This window comes from Plodia interpunctella, chromosome 27 (genome assembly GCF_027563975.2).
Source record: "Plodia interpunctella isolate USDA-ARS_2022_Savannah chromosome 27, ilPloInte3.2, whole genome shotgun sequence".
Taxonomy (NCBI): Eukaryota; Metazoa; Arthropoda; class Insecta; order Lepidoptera; family Pyralidae; genus Plodia; species Plodia interpunctella.
The window spans coordinates 2349775-2372399 of NC_071320.1; the positions used below are offsets into that span (position 1 = coordinate 2349775).

The 22625-nt window shown below is 35.3% G+C and overlaps 2 protein-coding genes across 16 annotated transcripts in view; both read left to right on the plus strand.

The window, feature by feature from the left end:
• The first annotated feature begins 4853 nt into the window (after positions 1-4853).
• Positions 4854-22625, plus strand: part of tou (toutatis) — a 76512-nt gene continuing 58740 nt past the window's right edge. For 6 of the 15 annotated variants that reach the window (XM_053765178.2, XM_053765179.2, XM_053765177.2 and 3 more), the window contains exon 1: positions 4860-5099. The gene's annotated coding sequence lies outside the window, so the exon portion shown is untranslated. Of the gene's footprint in view, positions 5100-5229; positions 5354-22625 lie in introns of all 15 variants that reach the window. The other 9 variants (XM_053765175.2, XM_053765176.2, XM_053765174.2 and 6 more) reach the window with 5 other exon arrangements.
• Positions 6784-9088, plus strand: LOC128681364 (uncharacterized). Its single transcript, XM_053765184.2, has 3 exons — positions 6784-7444; positions 7541-8348; positions 8600-9088. Exons 1-3 carry the CDS (start codon positions 7199-7201, stop codon positions 8989-8991), a joined length of 1446 nt encoding a protein of 481 aa, XP_053621159.1. The 5' UTR covers positions 6784-7198; the 3' UTR covers positions 8992-9088.

A 22625-nucleotide genomic window follows, 5' to 3' on the forward strand; every position in this document is an offset into this window, starting at 1 on the left:
TTGTTAGACTTAATCGGCGCTGCGGGTCTGTAGTCTATGCCCAATCCACAGATTATGTAACAGTATTTATACTGATTCAACGTAGATACCTGTAACTGTTAGGATTCCAGTTATATTTTACAATTTACATCAAAATAAACCAGTTGAAATTTCGACAATTTAAAAAATGCTACATAGGTATTTCAAGACAAAAACTATGTTATGTATGTCCCAGGTTATATTCGTTTAGTAGAAATTGCATGATTGAATACCTACCTGACAAACTTTCGTTGACACAAGTACTCTACTATTTGTCTATTGATTTCAAAATAGATATTTCTGAATCGCACTCTGTGTATTCTTTGAAATGTTATCGTAAAATTTTTCCTGCGTAACCTACCTTACTACCTACCTACCTTACCTACGTTACCTATTTTAAAAAAAATCTCTCATTAACAGTAAAAATATTTCACGTTTGAGGCGTGTGTCAGACAGTGACGATAGGGTGTCCATCTCTTGTAAGATTTTGCGGACAAAATTTGGCACATGATAGTTAACTAATTACATCAATAAAAAGTAGATGGAACGGACGAATATTATTAGCTGAAAATCGAAATGAACTCTGGGCTCCGACGCTCTATGGATGAGGAAGAAACCGCGAAGATGCATCAACGCACAGATGAATCAGATACCAGCATCGATCCCGTTGGGGATTATAAATAGATAGCTTATATTCTTTGTCATAAACACAGTTTCTTATTTGTATAGGCCACTTCACCACTTGCTTTCTGTGAAGGAAAATATCGCGACGAAACCTGCACTGTTTACTGTTTACTCTGTGCATACGACTACTTGTGTGTGGTAGTTAGTAGTAACATTCATGCCAGGTGCCTTTATGCGACTTAAATAAAATTTTAACAATTGACAACAGTGTCAGTAATAATCACACTCATCGAGTGTGATCAAAGAATGAATATACAGAAGTATTTTATATTATTATTCTTTTCCCAAAATCTTGCAAAATTTCACTCACCCCATATTTACAGTCAGCAGCTGCACATTAAATTGCATGCACACAAAATGCACTGAGAGGGAAAGAGACAACATACCGTGGCTGGCAAATTATTTTGCGGGTAACACTTTTTCAAATTAATTAATTAATTACGCTAATAATTTATTTAAAAAAACTACAACTGACATGGTCATGAAGTTTAAGTATAAAAAAATACATCTTCAACCATATCGTTATGGTAAAGACTTCGTAGACTTTTGCACAGAAATAGAATTAAATTTTTATTGGTGCCCACTAGCTAATGCACGCAGCTCCGCCCACTGTAGCCTACGTTTGACCTCGTGTCCGAATTTCACCAAAATCGTGATATATAAACAACCAAACACTCCAAATCCATTTATCCATTTATATACGAAAAAGTTATATACCTCTTGAGTCACTTGCATAATCCGTTGCATAGTTTTAAAGATGTATCCATACATAGAGACAGACTGACAGAGGGAAGCGACTTTGTTGTATACTTTGTAATATGATAATCACAGATGTGTTGAAATACCTATCTACAAGATCGATCGCGCATCAAATTCTCTAAAATTTGTCTTAAAACCAGTTCCAACCGGAATAAGCAATGAACATTTCTTTAAAATATTGGTTTCCACATCTTCGTACCTGTCAACCTGACTTCCGTGTCGTAACCAGTTTACGAAGACCTGTCTCTTAACACCGACTGCCCCTCTATAGTCCAGGAGAGGAGTACCACAAAGGGGGGGGAGGTCAGCTATTTCTGGTTGAAGACAGGGCAACGACCTCGTGTTGCCATTTTCCATAAAAGCACAAAGCATTTTTATGCCAATCAAAGCGTCATTTGGTCATTTTTGAAGTTATTGTGATTTGGATTAATTTGATGGATTTTTATGGGAAATATTTTTGTTTACTGATTTTTGTTATACATATACCTAAACATATGGTTTTATAAAAAAAATGTGACAGAAAACTCATAATAAACAAATAGTATAAACAATTGTCGTGCATTGTTAGATCCGTGTGGTTGTTTGTGGAGAGAATAATCTCCTTTTCGACATCTTTAGGTAGGTAGGTAGGTTCTGTAGGTAGTACTAAAATGAAAAAAAAATCCTTGAAACCCTCCTAAATATGACCTATGAAGAAACAGAAGAATTACTTATAGCTTTAAAATAATTTTACTTGTTTCTTTTGTAATATAACTTATTATTATGTTTTTTATATATATAATTTGTACAAGTAAGTTTAATTCTGTTAATTGTTTATAATTATTTTGATCACTACCTTTTAATGCCTGAAACACAGGTGATTTTTCTTCCTAGCTCAGGCACCCTTTGTTTTATTTTATTTTAAATCTTAATTTAAATCTATTGTATAACTTTTATTTAAGTAACATGAGTAAAGACATATCAAAATCAAATCAAAAAGTACTCGTAGTAATTATCTACATACCTTTTTCATAGTCGTATTTCCTAATGTCTGAGGGTCGTGGTCATTACGTGGAATGAAATACACACAACAACTTCCTTGGCACTATTAAAATGAAGTGGTTTGCCATTGCCTTCTCCATTTCACACACAAGTTAATAATCAACTAGTGTGTATGTTTCCTCACGATGTTTCCCTTCACCGGAAGCAAGTGGTGGTCGGTGACTACTACTATACATGAGTCAGATTGGTGTACAAACTCATGTGGCACAAGAAGTAAACATAGGACCTTTCGATCTCTCGGGCGTCTTAAATATGTACAAGATAATATGTAATGAGTTGAGTAGGTTACCATGCCTACCAGAAAAAGTATTGTAATTTTTTACTTTAGCTGGTTCCCATTATTATAGGCACATTTATTTACTTAAAGTACATAGTATAATACAAACACGAGGCCATTTACATTTGAACAAAGTGAAAAACAAACAGGTGAAAACGAAATAATAAATGTTTTTTTATTTTTATTCTGGACTATTTACAGTTTCTCTTATTACATGTATTTTCTATTGAACCATAGTAGAACCGATTTGAATCCGGTTTTTAGGATTTCCCGGATAAAAAATACCGAATGTCAAACGAACATTCGGCTCATCTCTAATAAAAACCATAGGTTTGGTCGTACTATGGTTTTCATGAATAGAAAAAAGGACATAATTAGATAGGTAAGTACTATCATTTGTGATATTATGTAGATCTAAACAGACAGACATCTGTGTTTACTAGGTAGGGGGTGAATTTTTCGTAGAAAATAATAAACTGTCAGACTTAAATAGGTACCTACGTATAAGTACGAACGCATTTAAATTCTACTCTCGTTATGGAGATATAGATTTACATATTTGGCTCTAGTTTTGTATATTGTTTAGACTATCTTAAAAGCCTAATACGTAATGTTTTTTCACGATTTTAGATTCCTACGTAAAATAAGTAAGTACTAAATTGTTGATACATTTCTGTGACAAAGAAACCGTTGTGTGGTGTTTAAACGGCTCGTACACATGCAAATAAGACAGAAACATAACTGTGAGTCGGCAAGCACGCATAGACAATGAGAAATGTGTATCTATCGCGTCGTTTCTGAACAAAAGTTACTTGGCATATCGCTCAGGTACGATCCGAGAGAGAGACAAAACCATTGGGGCTACGTTTTAACACGGACATTTAGACCGAGGACTTTCTTTCGACCCCGCCGGGCCGCCGAATCGATACAATAACCAGATCAAAACAGGCGACACACAACATCAATGCGCCATTACGCCACAACTCTCAAATGCTTGGATCTAGATTGCTGGTAGTACCACCGTTGCATAGATCGGGAAAAATTAGCCTTAAAACGTGTGCAATACGTGTATAAAGCGAGCATTGGACGCTACACGCGGCTTCGGTCAGGCTTTGAGCGCGAGGGACGCGGTCGTAATCTGCAATCAAATCAAAATGGAAGCCGGCGGCCATCTTAGGTCTGCCACGAGCGCTTCGGTCCGCACGGAGAATTTGGGAAATTGGTGTTTTTTTGTTGTAAAGAGAGCAGTACGTATACAAGAGGTCGGTAGGCAGAGGACAACGGTGCGGGGAGGGGATCGGGCACAGCGGTGTGAAGGGAAAGAACTGGGGTCGGTTCCCGTGTGGCGAACAGTCTCACGATTTGTCTCGAGATTGGTCTTGAGTTCATTTTATTTGAAAGAGACGTAGACAAATAAATAGTCCTCATACATCTACATTTCACAAATCTCACGTGCTTACAATGTCTTAAGATTAATATCTGTCTGTTTGTAGACTTTTAGAAAACGTATAAGAAATTTACAAAACAAGTCCTGAGCCGGATAGTCATTTAATTAAACTAACCCATTATTTAATTTAATGAAATTGTTACTTTTTTCTTTTCGGATTGTGATGCGAACGATCACGGGGAAAGTAAGTCATTTTATGCTTAAATTTGGGAACTTTTTTTAGAAAAAAAAAAACAAACTCTTGTACATATACATATTATGTTTATTAACTACTTACTTATACAATAATATAAACCGTTGCTGTTGTTGAATTCGGCTTCGGTTGATTCTGCTATTTTCAGACTATCTATCAGGACCAGCCTAGGAGGGTCCAGAATTCAAGTCAAATGTTAATGTATAACTCAATGGACCTCTATTAAGAGAGTGAATCAAAATTAATTTATTGATTATTCATACATATTAACAGCTAAAATTAAGAAAAATCCTACTCGACGTTCAATTCACCAAAGATTGCTTGTAAAATGTAATGTAATGTAAGTAGCTTGGAAAATAATTCAGGAGATCAAAAATATCTCGGGACCGATCATCGTACCGCGACTGCCTCGTGCGTTGGCCACCTATCTTTCATTGCATGTGCGGTGCGGGGGGCGGGCGCCGCGCGGCATACGCGAAGCCATCTTGCCATCGGCCGTCGAAAAGACCGCGTCTCCGCTACAAATCGCGATTAATTCCTACTAATTAACCGATAAATATAACAAAAACATTCGGAAAACCAGTGCTCACAAGTGCCGTGTACTGTACAGTGACTGACTGTTTGCGAATTGTTGACATAATTGTGTTGTTGTTGTGTGTGTGTGCATTCCTACTGTCTAGGTGAGTACCCGAGTCACTACTAGGTACTCTTTTGTGCGCGACAATTATCATTCTGATCGATTCGCGCGGGGGTGCTACAGTCGGTTTTATATCTTTTGTTGTTTTGTTACACCGAAATCAATAATTTTAGTTGCGAGCTCTATTCGGCTTTGGCCTCGCATCCAATGGGAGCTGCTATTGATGGAAGCTAATAATAGTGATAAACTGGAGTGCAGTCACTTTGTGTGGTTTTCCGTACGTCTATGTATGATTCGGTAAGTGGAAGCCGCTTTCAAATCATACATTCTAAATTATTATGCGTTCAGTTTGTGCTAATCGCTTAACAAGTATTGTGTTCATTGAATAGTTAACAGTTTACAATCGTGTTCCAGCTCGAGTTTGTGTGATATAAGGCTAGTCTCATCGTATTTAGTTAATATTAAAATCCAAATTGTATTTTGTAAATAAACATGGATTATTAGTCCATTGGCGAAATAATAACAGTAGGTATAATTGAAGATATATTTTCGTCATTATATAAAAGTTTATTGTTATTTCATAAACAATAATGTACCTATAGGCACTATCCTAATATTTTATATCAATAACAAAAACATTGTAGTTTATCAGTAACTACCAGTTAGCACAAATAGTTATAGTAATTTAACTACTTATTATCACGAAAATATATCATTACATCAGCATTTATTTATGTTCTGATTAGGGAGAACGTTAAATAAACGCAAACTTTAAAATATACCTATAACAATATCAGTCATGTCATCCATCGAACTTCAATTGTTACTAATTTTAGTTCGGATGAAATGAGGTCACATCAAACACTTACCTCATAACGACCCAACTAGGTACCTAGCCATCATACCTACCTACCTATCTTTCTAACAGAACACATCGAGAATTAGTAATTTTTTGACGACAATAAGTTAGGTATGTAGGTACCTAATCATCCTAAGTTGATTAAAGAAATTTGAATCCACACGCGTGGTTCCGAAATAACTTCCTAAAGTGAAAATCATTGTTCTTTAAAATTGACAAAGTCCGTCCAAATAGGTACCTAATTGGTCTAACAAATATATATTTGTCCTCTAATACTATATGTTAATTACGTCATCGATCACAGTAACTAGCACCTGACGCAATCCAAACTCTGTAACAATGTCGTCGAGATAGCATATTAATTCACGTCGAATGCAAATTAAACATTAGAAAGCGGATTTTAGAATGCGTGAAAAAACAAAATCTTCAAAATTTGAACGTAACACTGAAAAGCCTTTTTCACCCGAATTCGTAAGATTTGTGTGCGTAAAAAAAAATATTTAACAATAGGTGATGTCATATCAATAATAAGCATTGCGTGACATGACAGTGGTATGGATAACCCACATCTAGGTAACCTAGTTATCACTAAAATATAAACGCGCAGCCTTGTAATAGCCTATTATGCTATAATCAGCGATACAAAACTATCGAGAACAGAAAATAATTGTTTACGTGTAAAAAAATAAATTTGAGTTTCCTCACGCTTAGATAACGAATTATGAAATATGGCTCAAATAATAAATTACCTAACTGGAGACCTTATACTTCAATCGACAAAATTAAATCCAGAACTGAATCTACCTATCTATAAAGAACCGAAGAGTATTACAGCATAATTTGGTTTCCAGTTTTGTATAACGAGGTTATCTATTGGATTGCATATAAATATTTGTCCTAATATAGTTACGCATCGTAGTTTTACGCAGAAACATCAATACGCATTGTAATCATTAGGCATAATTTTTAAAGCATAAATACAAAAAGCACAAATACAAAAACCATATCCATTGAAACTTCTAATATCAAGTAACATAAATAGTTAAAAGCATAATAATAAATAAGCATCATTCCAAAATCCATAAAAGTATTATCCTTGTTATAAATAATGAGCAATGCATAAAATGACACATTGAAAAGTTGCTATTAAACAGGTGCTAGGCGTTATTATATGTGGGTAAAATGCAATTATTTTTTATTAATAATGAATGAAACAGTGTTGTCAATTGTAGTATAGACAAGTGTTATTAATTGTTGTGTATGACTAAAAAAATTGTTTAAAAATGGAAAATCAAGTGCGTATATTGAGGACAAACAAAGGAGGTTTCAAATTAAACCACAATGGTTTCATATACGAAAAAAACCGGGAGGAAAACAATAAATTCTACTGGGTGTGTGAACTACGCCGCAACGATAATTACAAGTGCAACGTTCGACTTATAACCAAATTAAATGATGCACAAAATCATGAAATCATATCCAAACAGATAAAAACCCACAATCACGAGCCTGATGCACTAAGAGAAAAGGTTAGTGGTCTATTAATTACGATCTATTACGGTATATACTCGTACTAACCCTAATCCTATGTACCTAATTAAGTAATGTTATTGTTCATGTTGTAGGTTCAATGCGCCCGTAACAAAATTAAAGAAAACGCATTATTAAATCCTGATAAGAAGCCAATACATATTATATCAGAATGCGAATCTATGACCACTCCATTAGTGTTGGCTAATCTACCAAATAAAGTTAATTTAAAACAAACAATATACAGACAGAGAAAACGAACAGTTTCGATAACCGAACCAACAGATATACACTTTGAATTAAATAAAGAATACTGTATTCCAGAAACCGCAGAAGATCATAATATCCCTAACAATATAATAATAATAGATAAAAAGTATGATAATGATAGAAGAATAATAATATTCACATCAAAGAAACTAATTACGTTGTTATGCAAGTCTAAGTACATAATTATGGATGGAACATTTAAGGTAGTACCGAAGATATTCCAACAACTATATACCATACACGGGTGTATATTTTCAGAAACATTTCCTTGTGTATTCGCATTATGTACCAACAAGGACAAAAATACATATAGCATATTATTTACATTACTTGTAGAATACTGCGAGGAAAACAATTTACTGCTATCACCAAAATACATTATGATGGACTTCGAAAAAACTGCACATACGTGTGCCAGACAAGTTTTCGAAAATACTACGATAAAAGGATGTAACTTTCATCTTGGTCAAATAATTTATCGCAAAATACAAAAGAATGGTCTTCAAAAACTATATGGAAACAATGAATCATTTGCATTGGAAATTAAATGTTTGTATGCTTTGGCATTTTTGGAAGAGTCAGATATACCAATATACTTTGACGAATGGAAAATAACAAAAACATCACCAACAGGTAAATGATTGTATGCCTACATAGTTTAGTTTTGTCCGAGTTGGGAATGCCTTATTAAAGTCGGTTCTGGCACTCGCCGGCCGCTGCCGCGGCACGCTCGCTTCGCTCGCTCGGCTCGTGCGGGGGGTTCATGTCCACCTAACCACGCTCGTCGCTTCGCTCCTCGCTAACCTAAACGTTAAAAAGTTGTGCTGTAGGTAGGTATTTGACGTACGTATATGGTGTAATTTGATACGTATTTTTTCTTCCAGAACCAATAGCGACGTGGTTTGAACAATATTATGTGTGGGGTACTTCAACTTCTCCGCCACAATTTCCACCGGCAATATGGAGTACACACCAACTAACCCAAGAAGATATACCCAGGACACAAAATCACGCCGAAGCATGGCATAACCGATTCGCACATTTCGTGGGGAAACACCATCCCCAGTTTTATTATTTAGCAAGAAAGATTACCCAAGAGATAACACACCAAATCACAGAAATTGAAAAGAGGCAACTCGGAATAGCACCACCTAAAAAAAAAAAGAAATACAGCGATAAACTGAAGCGTATTGACATAATTATTAGTCAGAAAAATGATTATACAAGTAAAATTGATTTCCTAAAAGCCATAGCCAGTAATCTAAACCTCAAATGAATGGATATATTAATAAATATATATTGCATGATATATATTTAAATTTAATAATATGTAAAATATTAAATGATTGAAATAATAATATATCATGATAACTTTGAAACTGTGTTTTATTCAAATGACAATTATGACAATTAAATTATGACAAATAATGAATAGTCCTAAGAATAATATGAATAATGTGCATTAGTCTAAAACAAATTATTCCAACACAGAATATTCCAATAGAGTATTGTGCCTAAAAATTAGTAGGCGAAAATATTACTATGCGATAGAAGTACTATGCCAAAACATATTATGCGAAAACAATTATGCGAATCCATAATAGTCTAAAAAAAAATAGGCGAATGAAGAGGATCCCGTATAACGATCAAGTTTGTTATGAGAACGACGATTTACATTCCGAATCCATTCATAAAGAATCAAGAGATTTTAACTTCATTTGGTTTGGCCTATTGGACAGCAGTACTTTGCCAATGTTTAACTTGTTATTACTGCAGCATGTGAGTAAAGGACAGTAAATCACAAGAATGAAAGGAATAGTCATACTAATTTAAATTAGGAAGACAAAAAAATATAACAGTCTGCCAGGAAGCCATTTTTCAGGCGAAAGCCGATGAATCAACACACATTAATGTAAATCATCTACTTATACAATATTTCGCGTGTGGCGTGGCAGATGCTAAAAATATCACTTCGTCTAATTTGTGGGAGATACAGAGATTTATTAGCGCTGCAATATTTTCGAATTCTATTAGATTTATTAACAATTACAGTTCAGAATTTACGCAAATCAAGATTTTATATCACATACGATAACAAAGAATACTACACTAAGCTAACAATAGACAATCGATAAAACAAAAGGCGATTTTTATCGTGTTGTTAACGATCAGAATTATAGTGATCGGCTCATCGCACGAAATGGAAAAAATAAACATTTTAAATTTCGAACGCGTCTGTCCATCATGGCGGACGCACATCGAGCATGAAATAATTGCATTTGTTCACGAACAAGCCTCAGCCTTTCTTGAACTCGCTTCATATTCGCTAGAACTACCTATGTAGGTACCCAATATCATTATTACCTTACCTAAACGTGTGAAACCATGAGCCACATAACTTGCTCCTCACGCAGTTGGTCATCTTAAATTTGTCGCATTGCATTCCTCAGACAACACGACGGGTCATCTTTTTTTGCTACGTTGGAGCTCAGGCAAACTGTTTTATAACTCTGCCGACTAAGAATGGCAGTTTCCAGTATTCGCCAGTGCAATTATTGATGATGTCTTTAAATTATACGGCTTAGTGCTGAATCATTCTTAACCGACGTTATCTTCGTCCAGTTTTTTAGACGTGATTAATTATTTGTTTATTGTGTTAGTCTATAAAAACCCTCGATGAGTGTGAATTCATCTATATGAAGAAGTGACTTTTTACAATTTGCTTTTGAATTATTTATGAAGACATTATGATATGATATCTAAATTAAGTTACGCAAGTTTATCTAAACTTGAAAATTATCTAATTTTCTATTGCTGCAATGAATCGATTATTTTTCTTTGATTAAACACATTAGAATTTTTTTGATAGGGGCCCATCATAGATTGATCATACACTTATTATTTAATAACGGTTTGCTAACAGAGATTTTGCTTTCATCACTCAGAAATAATTTCATATATTGTATCATATTGACTAATATTGACAGACACAACTGACGGATTTCACTATACATGGACAAAACAAACGAGAAAAATAAAATTTCCTTATCAAACATAAGCAAAACCAAGAACAACGAGAATTTCTTGATCTGTATCAGTCCATAGTTTATACTTCACCATCGTCTTCCATGTTATAAATTATATTATTGTTCGGAAGAATAATTCCATTCGACTCGTCAGTATTATTGGGCACAAGGTCTGTCCAATAAGTAAGTGCTAATAGCGATTATAGCGCGAGTCTTCTATGTACAATCAAAGTACTGTTATAATATGAACGTTCATTTGCCGGTTTATCGTTGGTTAATACAGTATATTGTTGTTCATAAGACAGATGTACTTGCATGAAAGTATGTTGCCAACCTAGAATTTAAACGTATTTTAGACTACTACGTCTGAAGCATGGTCATTTGCAACGACTGCCAATTCCGATGAATCTGTGAGGAAATCTTGTTTGCCTGTTCTATTCATTACTTTCACGTCTCTATGAAAAAAAAAAAAACGTCAATGGTATCCCTATCACCCTGTCAGTCACGTCTACCTGTATGAACGCGATATACTTAAAACCTACCCGAGGGATATTTGTACGGTTTTTACCAACTGATAGTGTGATTCCTGGTTTAGATGTATAATTTAATATGGTTTTACCCGAGCGAAGCCAGGACGGCCGCTAGTCTGTAATAAACACACGACAAGAATCAAGAATCGTTCGGTCGTGGGATTATAGACCTAGCTTCAAGCACAAGACATAGGAACTATATTATAATACGAGGTGACCTAGATTCTGAGCAGAAACGATTACCGCATGCGGGCATACTTTAATTAATGCCTGTTCGCTGCCAACATGATGGTTTTAATTTCTATAATCTCAGCCATAAAAGAATAACGAAGAATAAGATAGAATTTAAGACAAGTATGTAATGACCAATAAAAATATCTGCTAGGATTATAAGATTTGACTAGATTAGACAAAACTAATTTGTAAACTAGATATTTATCATTAATCCAGTACTTTTGCGACGAAGTAGATCGTTTGGATTTTCGAGGTATTATTATGGAGTCTATTATGAAGAACACATAAAATTCTACAGTAACATTTTACTGTAGTTATAGCAAGCCGATAAAAACTGTCTGGTCATAACAATGCCTTTAATCCATGTCAACTCGTCTTTACAAAAACAATTTCGCCATATCCAGAACATTTCCAGAATGCTACTCCAGGAATCTGATGCAAAAAACCGAATCGGCGGCGTCTTTGGACCAGTCTGTCCCTTTCTCGCATTTCTTCGCTGAGTATGTCGCTTGAATCCATACCAATAAATGCGAAAACTGTCTGCCAGTTAGTCACGCCTGAATCGCCGCTGAATTCATAAAAACTTGCAAAGGCAATCATTATGACAAAGATCGCATTTAAAGAACTAGAAGTGACGAATAATCCAGTTCTGTTTGTAAAATTCTTGGGATACTTACGACGATTATATTATGTCGAGCATAGACATCTATTTAGCGGTAATAGTGGTGATTTTGCAATGAATCAGGTAAGTTTGTTCTTGAGTTTATTATTGCGAAGGATAGGATCTTTGATGAAGAAGCAGCAGTACATTGAGATGATATTGCACTAGAAGCTAGTATTGACTGAGATAAAACTGGCAATTTATAAAAAAACTGAGAACATCACTCTCCACGATAGCTATTCTAATATTCATGGGCACTTCTAAACAAGATGGAATTGGGTCAGGTTACAACGTTGCAAGACTGGGTGCAATCTTTGAATTTGCTATTCAGAAGTGGGATATACGTAAAATAAGTAGGTACCTTTAAAATTTTATACTATTGCGTTTTTAACACCCATTTTGATTATTCAAGCTAGTTTAATGGGTTTAAGTATTTAAACGATTAATTGCAGTACCTCATATGTGTTGTAAGGATAATCAAAATGATCATTAGCTTAATTGATGTACGTTTATTCCATATGCGTTTGCAGACAATGGTTGCATGATGTCTAAAAGGATGGATTAATGGAACTTATAGAAAAAAATCTTTTAGCTTTCCGTTACATTTGATTTTGGAGCTAAACTTGGATAAAAAAGTAGAACAGAAATCGTTGTACTTAGCTCAATAGACAGACGAGACGGGTCACCCTGACCTTAAAGGGCGCAGCGACATAGGTTCTCAAAGGGCAATCATTATCAAGAGTAATATTTTTGTACTTTATCCGGCATAGATATTGCCCATTTACGGCTGCAGATAACACGTTATTTTTTAATGTTTTAAATTTTCTTTTTTTTTGTTGTTTCCAAACTTAGTAGCCAGTATCTACTCTTGCTGTTTTTAAGTACATACAATGACTGTTACATAATTAAGTTAATTTCTTTGGACAACACAAACTGTGTCAACCGTCTGACATTGATCTTATGTAGGTATATTGATTTTTTCTATAGAGCAATCATGTGGTGTTTCTGTAATATTTACGTCTGAAAAAAAAACATAAAATGTTTCTCCTTCCTTGCCTGTTGACTGGAAGAGATCCCTCGCTGCCGCGCCATTGCATTCACTGTTCTATATTTGAATCTGCGCTAAAATTATCTAAAAAAAAACTATTCTAATAACAAATTTCTCTTAAGTAGCATTAAATACCATAAACTGATCTTTGTTTTTCCAGTAGTATTATTTTTTATTGAAGAAATTTAGGAATAATTCAAAGAAAAATCGTCCTTATGTTAAAAATAGCATATGAATGTATAGCATCCGGTTGGAGACACTAAAATTTTACGCGTTTGATCGTTAATACCTGGCGCATAACGCCGATAGTGAAAAATGACCAAATCAATTTGGCTGGCCGAAGTCCAGGCGGGGTGCGCCAAACTGCACATAAGTAATAGAAGTAAAAACCAAAACCATTCCATTAACATTGCCAAGAAAGTAATAATAATATTTCTTTTTGTATTCAGACTTACCACTTTTGTCTCTCTCTCTCTCTCTCTTTCAACTTCGCGTGTTGCATTCAGTTCGGATATGGAGTGGTCCTATTCTAGGGCGGAACCACACGCCGCAACTTAAACTAATAAAACCTGTATGATTCAAATTTAATATTGTTTATTCTTCTCCGCCACTTGCGGTTAAGTAATCCGTGCAGTAGTAATCCGTAAAGAGAATGCTCTTTATAATCAGTGGACTATCAGACTTTTTGATGAAATTCTAAGGGAATCACGTACTTTCGGGATAAAAAGCAAGTACCCTATGTGCTCATCCAAGGTATCAGTTACCTCAATACCAAATTTTAGGTTAACACAATTAATAATCTAGCAATGACGCGGCAAGACAAAACACTGAAAATAAATTGATGGTTTGAAAATAAAAATATTGGGATGTTTAAGAGAGCGATCATGACAGGGGATTAGAGATTTAAGAGGGATTAGATATTTTGCGCCAACGCTAGATAAATGGGATTAGGCAAGGCAGTTGATGAAGATAAATTAAAAAAAAATGACTATATTATTATTATAGATTTATAGTACAGAATACAGACTATATAGTCTGTATTCTCCATATATATATATGGAGGTCAAACTGGAAGGAACGGACGACGGACGGACGAACTGGACAGTTCAGAAAAAATAATAGGAATCACTAGGGGGAGAGGGGGCGTGTTGTAAGATATCACGTGTATTATTTTTTTCGTAAAACGCGCGATTTCTAAACCGAATAGCGGCGTAAAGTGTGTTGCAATATTATGTGTTAATTTATATTATCCACTGGAAACATTAAGATTATTTGTAGGGGGATCCTAAACGGCCCCATCAGGCGACACTCAGGTGCAAATTAAACTTGTAAATAAACAGGAAGCGAGTTTAAGTAAATTAGTAAAAGCTAGTATTCTTTAACTAGGTTGGATTACAGTCAGATTCTATTAGAAATATTGCAATTTCCGAATAACGTTCAAATGTACCAGCTCCCATACTACAATGCAGTATTTATAACATCGATCGACTATTTAGTAAGACATCAGACGCGGCTGGGGAAACAGGCAAATACATATGTTATGCTTTATTTCGATTGGTGACAGATAGGGCTGCCAGATGGCAGGGAAAACCGGGATTGTCCCGGTAGTATTGCGTTTTGTGCCGTGTCTAATAATTTCGCTGTTTGTAACATTGCTGTCGCGGAATCCACAAATACCAGTTCTTTTTCAGTAAATTAAGATGGTACGATGGCTACCAATGTGTTAAGCCAAACATACTTAGCGTTGATATTAACAAATTATTTAAATATATGTAGTTTTCAAAAATAAAAAGATTTAAAAATATATATATTTTTTTTAATCATTTGCACAATATTATGTCCCGATAAGTTTGGATCTGACAACCCTAAGTAGAGATGGCTTCGAGCACATTGCATTTCAAGTTTTATGTCGCGGTAATAATAGTGAATTTGCAGTGAGTTTGGGCATGGGTGGGGGCGATTTGCCATGAACTGTGTATAACAAACATTATTCAGCTACGTTTCAATAGCTTCAGTTACATATATTTTTCAAAAAGTGTTCTTCTCTAATTAATGCGCGTACTCTTAAAAAACAAATTAATTTTTAAATATTGTATGTAGTATTGCTGAACAACTGTTTATATATGATAAAATTGCTTAATCATTTTTGATTAGCTGAGAGAGAGATTAGAGAGATAATTTTGTCTTAGTAGAAATTCTATTGGATCCATCAATCCATTCTGGCGAGACTGGCGCGTTTAACGAAATTATTAAGATGAATTATGAGGGTGGACTGTATTTAAAATACAACACAACATCAATATAGTAAAACAATATCCATATTAATTAATTATTATAAATGCGAGAGTATGTCTGTCTTTTCCACTTTCACTGCTGGACGGATTTTGATGAAATTTGGTATGCACAAAAGACCCCCGGGCAAACATAGATTATATATTTTTTGCAAAAAGCCAACCCCCGAATGAGTAATAAGGGCTGACAGTTTGTATAAAAGTCATGTCTGCTCCGCTTTCACAGAGAGAAGTTTACGTGGGCTAAAGTATAGGTGGCTAAAAGAGAAATAAAAGATGCTATAAGAGAAATTAAAAAGATATAACTTAAAAAAAACGTTATATAATCCATAAGCGAATGTCGCTAATGCGCATGTTGCATTTGTGACAGCAAATATGGCGCTTAAAAAACAATTAACAGGTACGTGGCCATTCTTGTCGCAATCCGTCACTTCGAAAGAAAAATCACGCAATACACTTCCTTGTAAATCTGTGCAAACGTGTTGTTATTCAGGGCTGGCACAGATATTATTAATATTAAGTCGTTAAGCTAAATTAAATTAGGATAAAAATATTATGCGCAAAAAGGGATCCTATTTAGTACATGTCAAAGAAAAGAAAATGGAATGGTTTGAATGATTCGTGAAGAAGTCACACTCATTGCTGCTAATACAATGCTGCTAATGCACAATAACTGTTCTTTAAGATCTTTGGTCGGTTTTACCTAATTTCATGAGTCCCTAAAAACAGAGTTTAATACATAACGTAAATGAATTAGGAACAAAGAAGTTGAAGATGTTACTTTATTAAACAACTAGCGCTATTAAACGCGCCAGCACGTTTTCGCACGGGGTCATTTATTGTATAAACATTCGTAAATAAATTGTCTATGTAACAATGAAAACCGCATCAAAATTGGTTGTGGGGTTTACAAGAAAGCTTAAAAACAAGCAGAGGCAGAGGATTTTGTAGTGATGTGTCAACCCTAATGAGCGTGAGACATTGTTCATATCTGGGCGTTTCCGATGTATTACGTGGAAGCGGCCATCATTAGTCCATTCTGTGCACTTAGCTCCCGTATAAATTTAAATAGACCTTGCTGGCAGCCATCTTGGTCTGGGAGAAAAAGTAGGTAGTTAAATCGGAGTAACGTCAGCACATCAACCTACCCAAATTTGTTGCAAACTCAGTTGCACGGTAACTTGAACTCAACTTTTACAGAACAATTCCAATCCAACTCGGTTCAATTTAGGAACCTAAAATGAATTGCATTCATAGGTACTAAAAATTACGAATTTGCGATGCAGTTCATAGGTGGATCGCGTTGAGAGATGATGATAAGTCTCCGAAGTTCAACGGCTTAGTAAGGAATTGGTAAAACGTTCTAATAAGAGCCAGAGAGAGACCTGCAGTATCTAACATTTTTTTGTGATAAAGATGAAAGTACATTTTAGAAACATTTAAAGTGATGATAATATAATAAGGATTGTAATCTATATAATGCGTAAGTTAATTATATCGCATTAATTCGCATTTATAAACCAAAAATCTTAGAAAGAAAATCTTCAAAATATCATCAAGTTACATGTCCCACGCGTATTTTTATACGCGTATTGTAGTAGTATTTATATTATGTATTTCGAAAGTCATACTTTCCAAGTATACATAGGAAAGCATGCTATACATTTGCAATGAATATTGAAAAATTTGGAATGTGTTCAAAGCGCACGCGCACCGCAGGTGATGGTGTCATTTAGACCCGATTGTCCCTATTCACCGTGATAAATAGCGTGTACCGAAATAACGCCTACCCAGGTGTTAGCGATTATTAAGAAAAAAAACAAGATCTCAAAACATAGTCACATCTCTTGCTATGGAAATAAAGACGAAATTCTAACAAATCAACGGATAAAAAAGATGCAGTCAATGTCCTCCGATGCAGTCATTCACTGTCTCGCACAGAAATCATATGTTAGAATGGAACAGAATCGCAGGAACACAAAAAATAAGGTACTTCGATCTCGCTACGGGGTAATTGAAAGATGTCCTTTTGAGGATCCGCTGGACGCGTCAATCTTTACTGCGCCCTGGTATTGGACTAGTCCTAATTCAATCTCACGTAAGATTTAAACATTTTTTTTTTTAACTTACAGTCTTATGAGAAATTGAAGAAAATGGATTAAAAACGAACTAAATTTTTTGTCATTGCAATAATTAAAGTTTGATAAACATCAGTGTTGCCAGCCAACAGGAGACTCATTCATTTTCATCACGTTCATGACAGACTGTACTCGATTGTTTTACTAATATTTCAAGTAAATTAATGTTTTATTATGTTACCTCCCAAAACTGCTGGGGTGTGGGGATCGATTTCCAAAATAGGACGTATGGCGGTGACAGCGACCGACAATAGATTTATTTATCTTTGAATTTGTGTTTATCTCTGGTAAGCGCAATGAGATAACAATTAATATCTTGATTTTATAAATACTACCCAACGGACATTTTCATATATACTTTACTCTCCGATAACCAATAACACCAGCTTCACTCACTACTTGCAACGTTTCTCAGACTCGCGGTCGCATCGCATGCAAACACTATTTCTGCGCTATACACGAACTGAGAATTACAACTTCCTCTTTGCATTATTTATAGATATACACAAGGATACGTTGGTGAAACTGACAAGAAATGTCCATTAGTTATTAAGGCGGTAGGGCCTTAATAACTAATGGACTAATAAATTAATATCACACCATTTTGATCAATTTTATTTCATAGCGAAAAATAAAAAATATATATGAGGAATAATTTTATAAAGAAGTATTGTTTTATATATTACTATCATATAAAGCTGCTTATTATATATATTTTTTCAATACACATTGTAGCAGGGTGAAGTTCACGACCGTTTGAACGCGGCGTGTAGCGTTTCATTAGTGTCGCCCATTTTTATTGAATAAAGATGATATGATTTTTTTTAATTAAACATTTATAAAATTGACATTGCACCAGTACTTTACCTATTTATAAAATAATATAAATAAATTGATTACTGTGTGTGTATGGTACAATTTAATAAACACTAATGAGAGCCCGCGGCGGAGTTCAAAACGCTCGTAAAATTCACCCAGCAGTGGTGGTGTCACATGAGTTTGTATAACAATCTGGCTCACGTATTCATAGACCACCACTTGCTACCGGTGAAGAAAAATATCGTAAGGAAACCTGTACACTGGTTGACAGTTTAGTAGTGTGTACGCGACTACTAGTCTACTAGTCGTAAAAGTCTTATCAGATGCGACTTGGAACTCTTAGACCTACATCGGTTATCCTTCGCGCAAGCTCGTAAGTTTTGGTCCCTTTAGTTCGCGGTGTGCGGTGGGGGGGACGGAGTGCCGTCTGTCTATGCTATATTTTTATTATTCCAACGTTAGTAGGAATCAGCTTATTCCCGCATTGATTGACAGACCTCTGATTACGTTTTCCCTTCGCCCACCGGTTCTCATGCCGCCCTATAAAAGGGTGGCTTGCATTTTTTTAAAATTATGATTACAATCGTCCGTTAGCGACTGTTTTTCGTTGACGATTGTACTAAATTTATTGATTGTGGTATTAAATGTACATAATGGCTTATAACCGGTTTTAGTATGTAGATTTCTAGCAATTTCAGCTACAGAATCCTAGTCTGTGCACCAAAGTGGAGGGTTGACCACATGGCATATATTTTTAGTCAGCTGTTTTACCACTTTACCAACGTTGACTACTAAAGTATGTAAAGTCTTCTTTTATTGTTGTTTCGACAAAAAATGTACGGCCTTTCTTGAATATGTACAGTCAACAGGACATCAAATTACCCTGCATGAACCTCTATGGCGCAGTGATAGCGGCGACTTTGCAATGAATTCGGGTAGGTTGATGAGCTGTTGACTGCACATACTGTAAACAGTACATCGTCTTGGAGGCCAAGATCCACTTTCACTGGGTCACTGATCAGCGGAGTAAATAAAGCAGTTCATAAAATTTTAGCAGACAAAGTACTGAGCATCGATGATGGTAAAGCATACTATGGCAATCTCTAATTCAGTCACTCAGTGAGCTCTTGTGTGTTTGTAACAGTCGAATAAACAATTTATCTATCTACGTCTGTGTGGTCGTAATAACAGCGAATTTGCGATGATTTTATACTGTTTGATATGCTGTGGACTGTACGACATCTGTTACGGTTCATACAAAAAAGGGAATCGAACCCACGTCGTCAGTTTTAGCCAGTTAGCGTTCACAGTCGTGACCCAGCCATGGGAAGCGAACTCTGTAGGCGGTGACCACTTTCTACTGTTACTTAACTATTGTAACCTCGCGATTAAATGTACAGTTATGTCGTTCTGAATAGTTTACTGCATTTTATTGCAATTTTGTGTGTTCAATCAAATGATTTAGCTCTGACCGTACTTCTAATTGCTTTTTAGAACTTTTAAGTATTATTTCAAGGAACAAAAAGGTAATCAGATTAGAATATACGGGAACTAACAAACAACAGAATTAAAAAAATATGTTTTGATTTTGCTTTACAAGAAGTCTTTGTGAAACAATAATGGTAAGCCCTTCTGGCATGACCTATCATGCCGAAAGAAACTGTTGAAATGAGTTTCTTTCGGCATTTCTTTTCAGCAATGGTCCGCTCCGAAACGTCAGTAGTTTGTTGGTTTTTCGAATAATGATTATATATTACACAATTTTGGTTGATAAATGTTTTGAATTTGTACAAGGAAAGACGCGAGTTTTACCTACATTTCTAACTCCGCTCCTGTAGTGTACACTAAACTGGATGCGGCCCTGAAAACTAGTCCGGGCTACCCAGGGCGTTACCCCATATTAATCTGCACACACAAACATTATACGGACATCTCTAGCCACAGTTGCCGTCTCGCTCCGGCGTTAACTAACCTTGAAGGTGCGACAAGGATGGCGGCTAAAGGGCCGGAATCAATACGACATGTTTTATTTCATGAGACATCTTACGTTTGTGTGATCGGCTTATGGATTGTCTTTGTTCTGCGATGATAGTATCGGGTTTGAGGTTATTAGCTTGGGGGTTGCTAATACCACTAACAATGGTCTGGGTATGATATGAGCTATCTATCTACTTTTGGTTACATATTTTGTTTGATATCGTCCAACGTAATCCATAAGCAAACATCGGTCGACATTAAATCGGTTATTGTAATTGTAGCATTCGTGTTTCGCAACCCATGGCTCCCTCTACGCCGTAATGGATAAAGACGTGATATTTTATCTGCATTTTTAATGCTCACAACCCAGTAACAATGTACACCGACCGCGAGCCAAGTTTTCCCTATAGAAGCGAGTTTACAATGATTGCTCTATGTACCGATTATCGTACTATTATTATAAAGAGGTAAGCATTTGTGAGTTTGTATGTTAGAGGCGGGTAATCTTCGAAACTACCGAACCGATTTCAAAAATTCTTTCACCATTAGAAAGGTACATTATCCAAGATTGCTATAGGCTATATTTTATCTCAAAATTGCCAGGGGAGCGAAGCCCCGGGCAACATCTAGTATACCTATATATTTGTTTTGTTTATTTTATAGGTGCATGAATTTGTAAATAAATGTAAACTATATTAATTCTTTCAGTAAATTATTTCAGAAAATAAAGACCCTTAACACAATCAATGCTAAATGTTATTCCATGATTTAGGCGTAATTTTTGTGATAAAATTATTCTACTTCGTCAAGTTATAAAACTCAAACCGCGCTCTTCACTATGTCCTGTATTTCTGCTTTCATAAATCAAGAAATGAATCATCAGCCGCATAGCAGACGTAAAATCACAAGAATTGGCACATTTGCGCCAATTTGCCTGAGGGGTGACACCCTCAAGTACAGTTGGCTGCGTAAATATTGTCATGGGCACGGTATAATCGATCGCAAAGAAAAGTTTATACAGTCTACCAAAATATATATTGGGTTGTGTTGTGGACTGTATATCCGTAGTTCGCTGATATGTATCCGGGACGAAGGACCATTGCAAAAATAGGTAGTGTCCGGGACGAAGGACCATAGGTAGAATTATTCAGGGTTGTAACGGGAATTTAAATTTTATGTTATTTAAACAAACCCAATCCTTCTACCTAATATTACAATTGTAAAGTAAGTTTGTATTATCTACTCAACCAATGTTCTTGAAATTTTGAATACATGTTGTAGTTAAAGAGTTCCTGTGGGATTACCGTGGGCAAAAGCTAGTTTGTTTCCTTTATTGCAAACTAGGAAATAAATAAATAAAGAATAAATTAATAATAATAAATAAATAAAGGAAATTTTGCTAAGACTATGAAGTTTCAAACCTAGCTTAGCAACTGACTCTGTCTACCCCGTAAAGGATTAAAGACGTGATAATGTATACTGTATCTGAAACCACAACTAACACCTAGTATTTCGACATATTATTATAATGATGTTGTATACTTTTGTCCATGGATTCGCACGTGTCCATCGATCATTCTGCCATCTCTGCTAGGGGTAAGTTGACACCCTAGCAGCTTATTATTAAAGGACAACTGTTTGACCAAGGTATTGTATTGTTGTATCTACATCAAAGGGAAGACCCTTTACCTAAAAACTATATCGTACACTACTATCAATACGTCAATTCATTGAAAAATCGACAGTATAATCGTGGTATGGAGGTCCAATGTTGTGACATGCGTTGGACTATGTATTCTGATATTAATCATTTTGCGTGTGGCAAAAATCGAACTAATATTTAAACTTTTTCTTATTTATAATGCAGGTGGCGCCGCGCCAGATAAAATGCAAAATATAGTATTCGACTATATTAGACTAGACCTAGTGTTTGTGTAGCATGTATTTATTATTTAATGGCTCGACTTGAAATACTCGATAACCCTGCATAATGTAAAAAAAAACTTATCAGATACAAATACAGTATCTTCGTCTTTATCCCTTACGGCGAAAGCAGAGCCTAGAGTTGCGAAACTTGAAGGCTGCATTTAGCTGAATAGTGGGTTTAAAGGTGGTATTGAAATAGTAACAGGTTGCTAGCCATAAAATTTGATGCATAATCAGGGAAAATTAGTTTATGCTTTAAA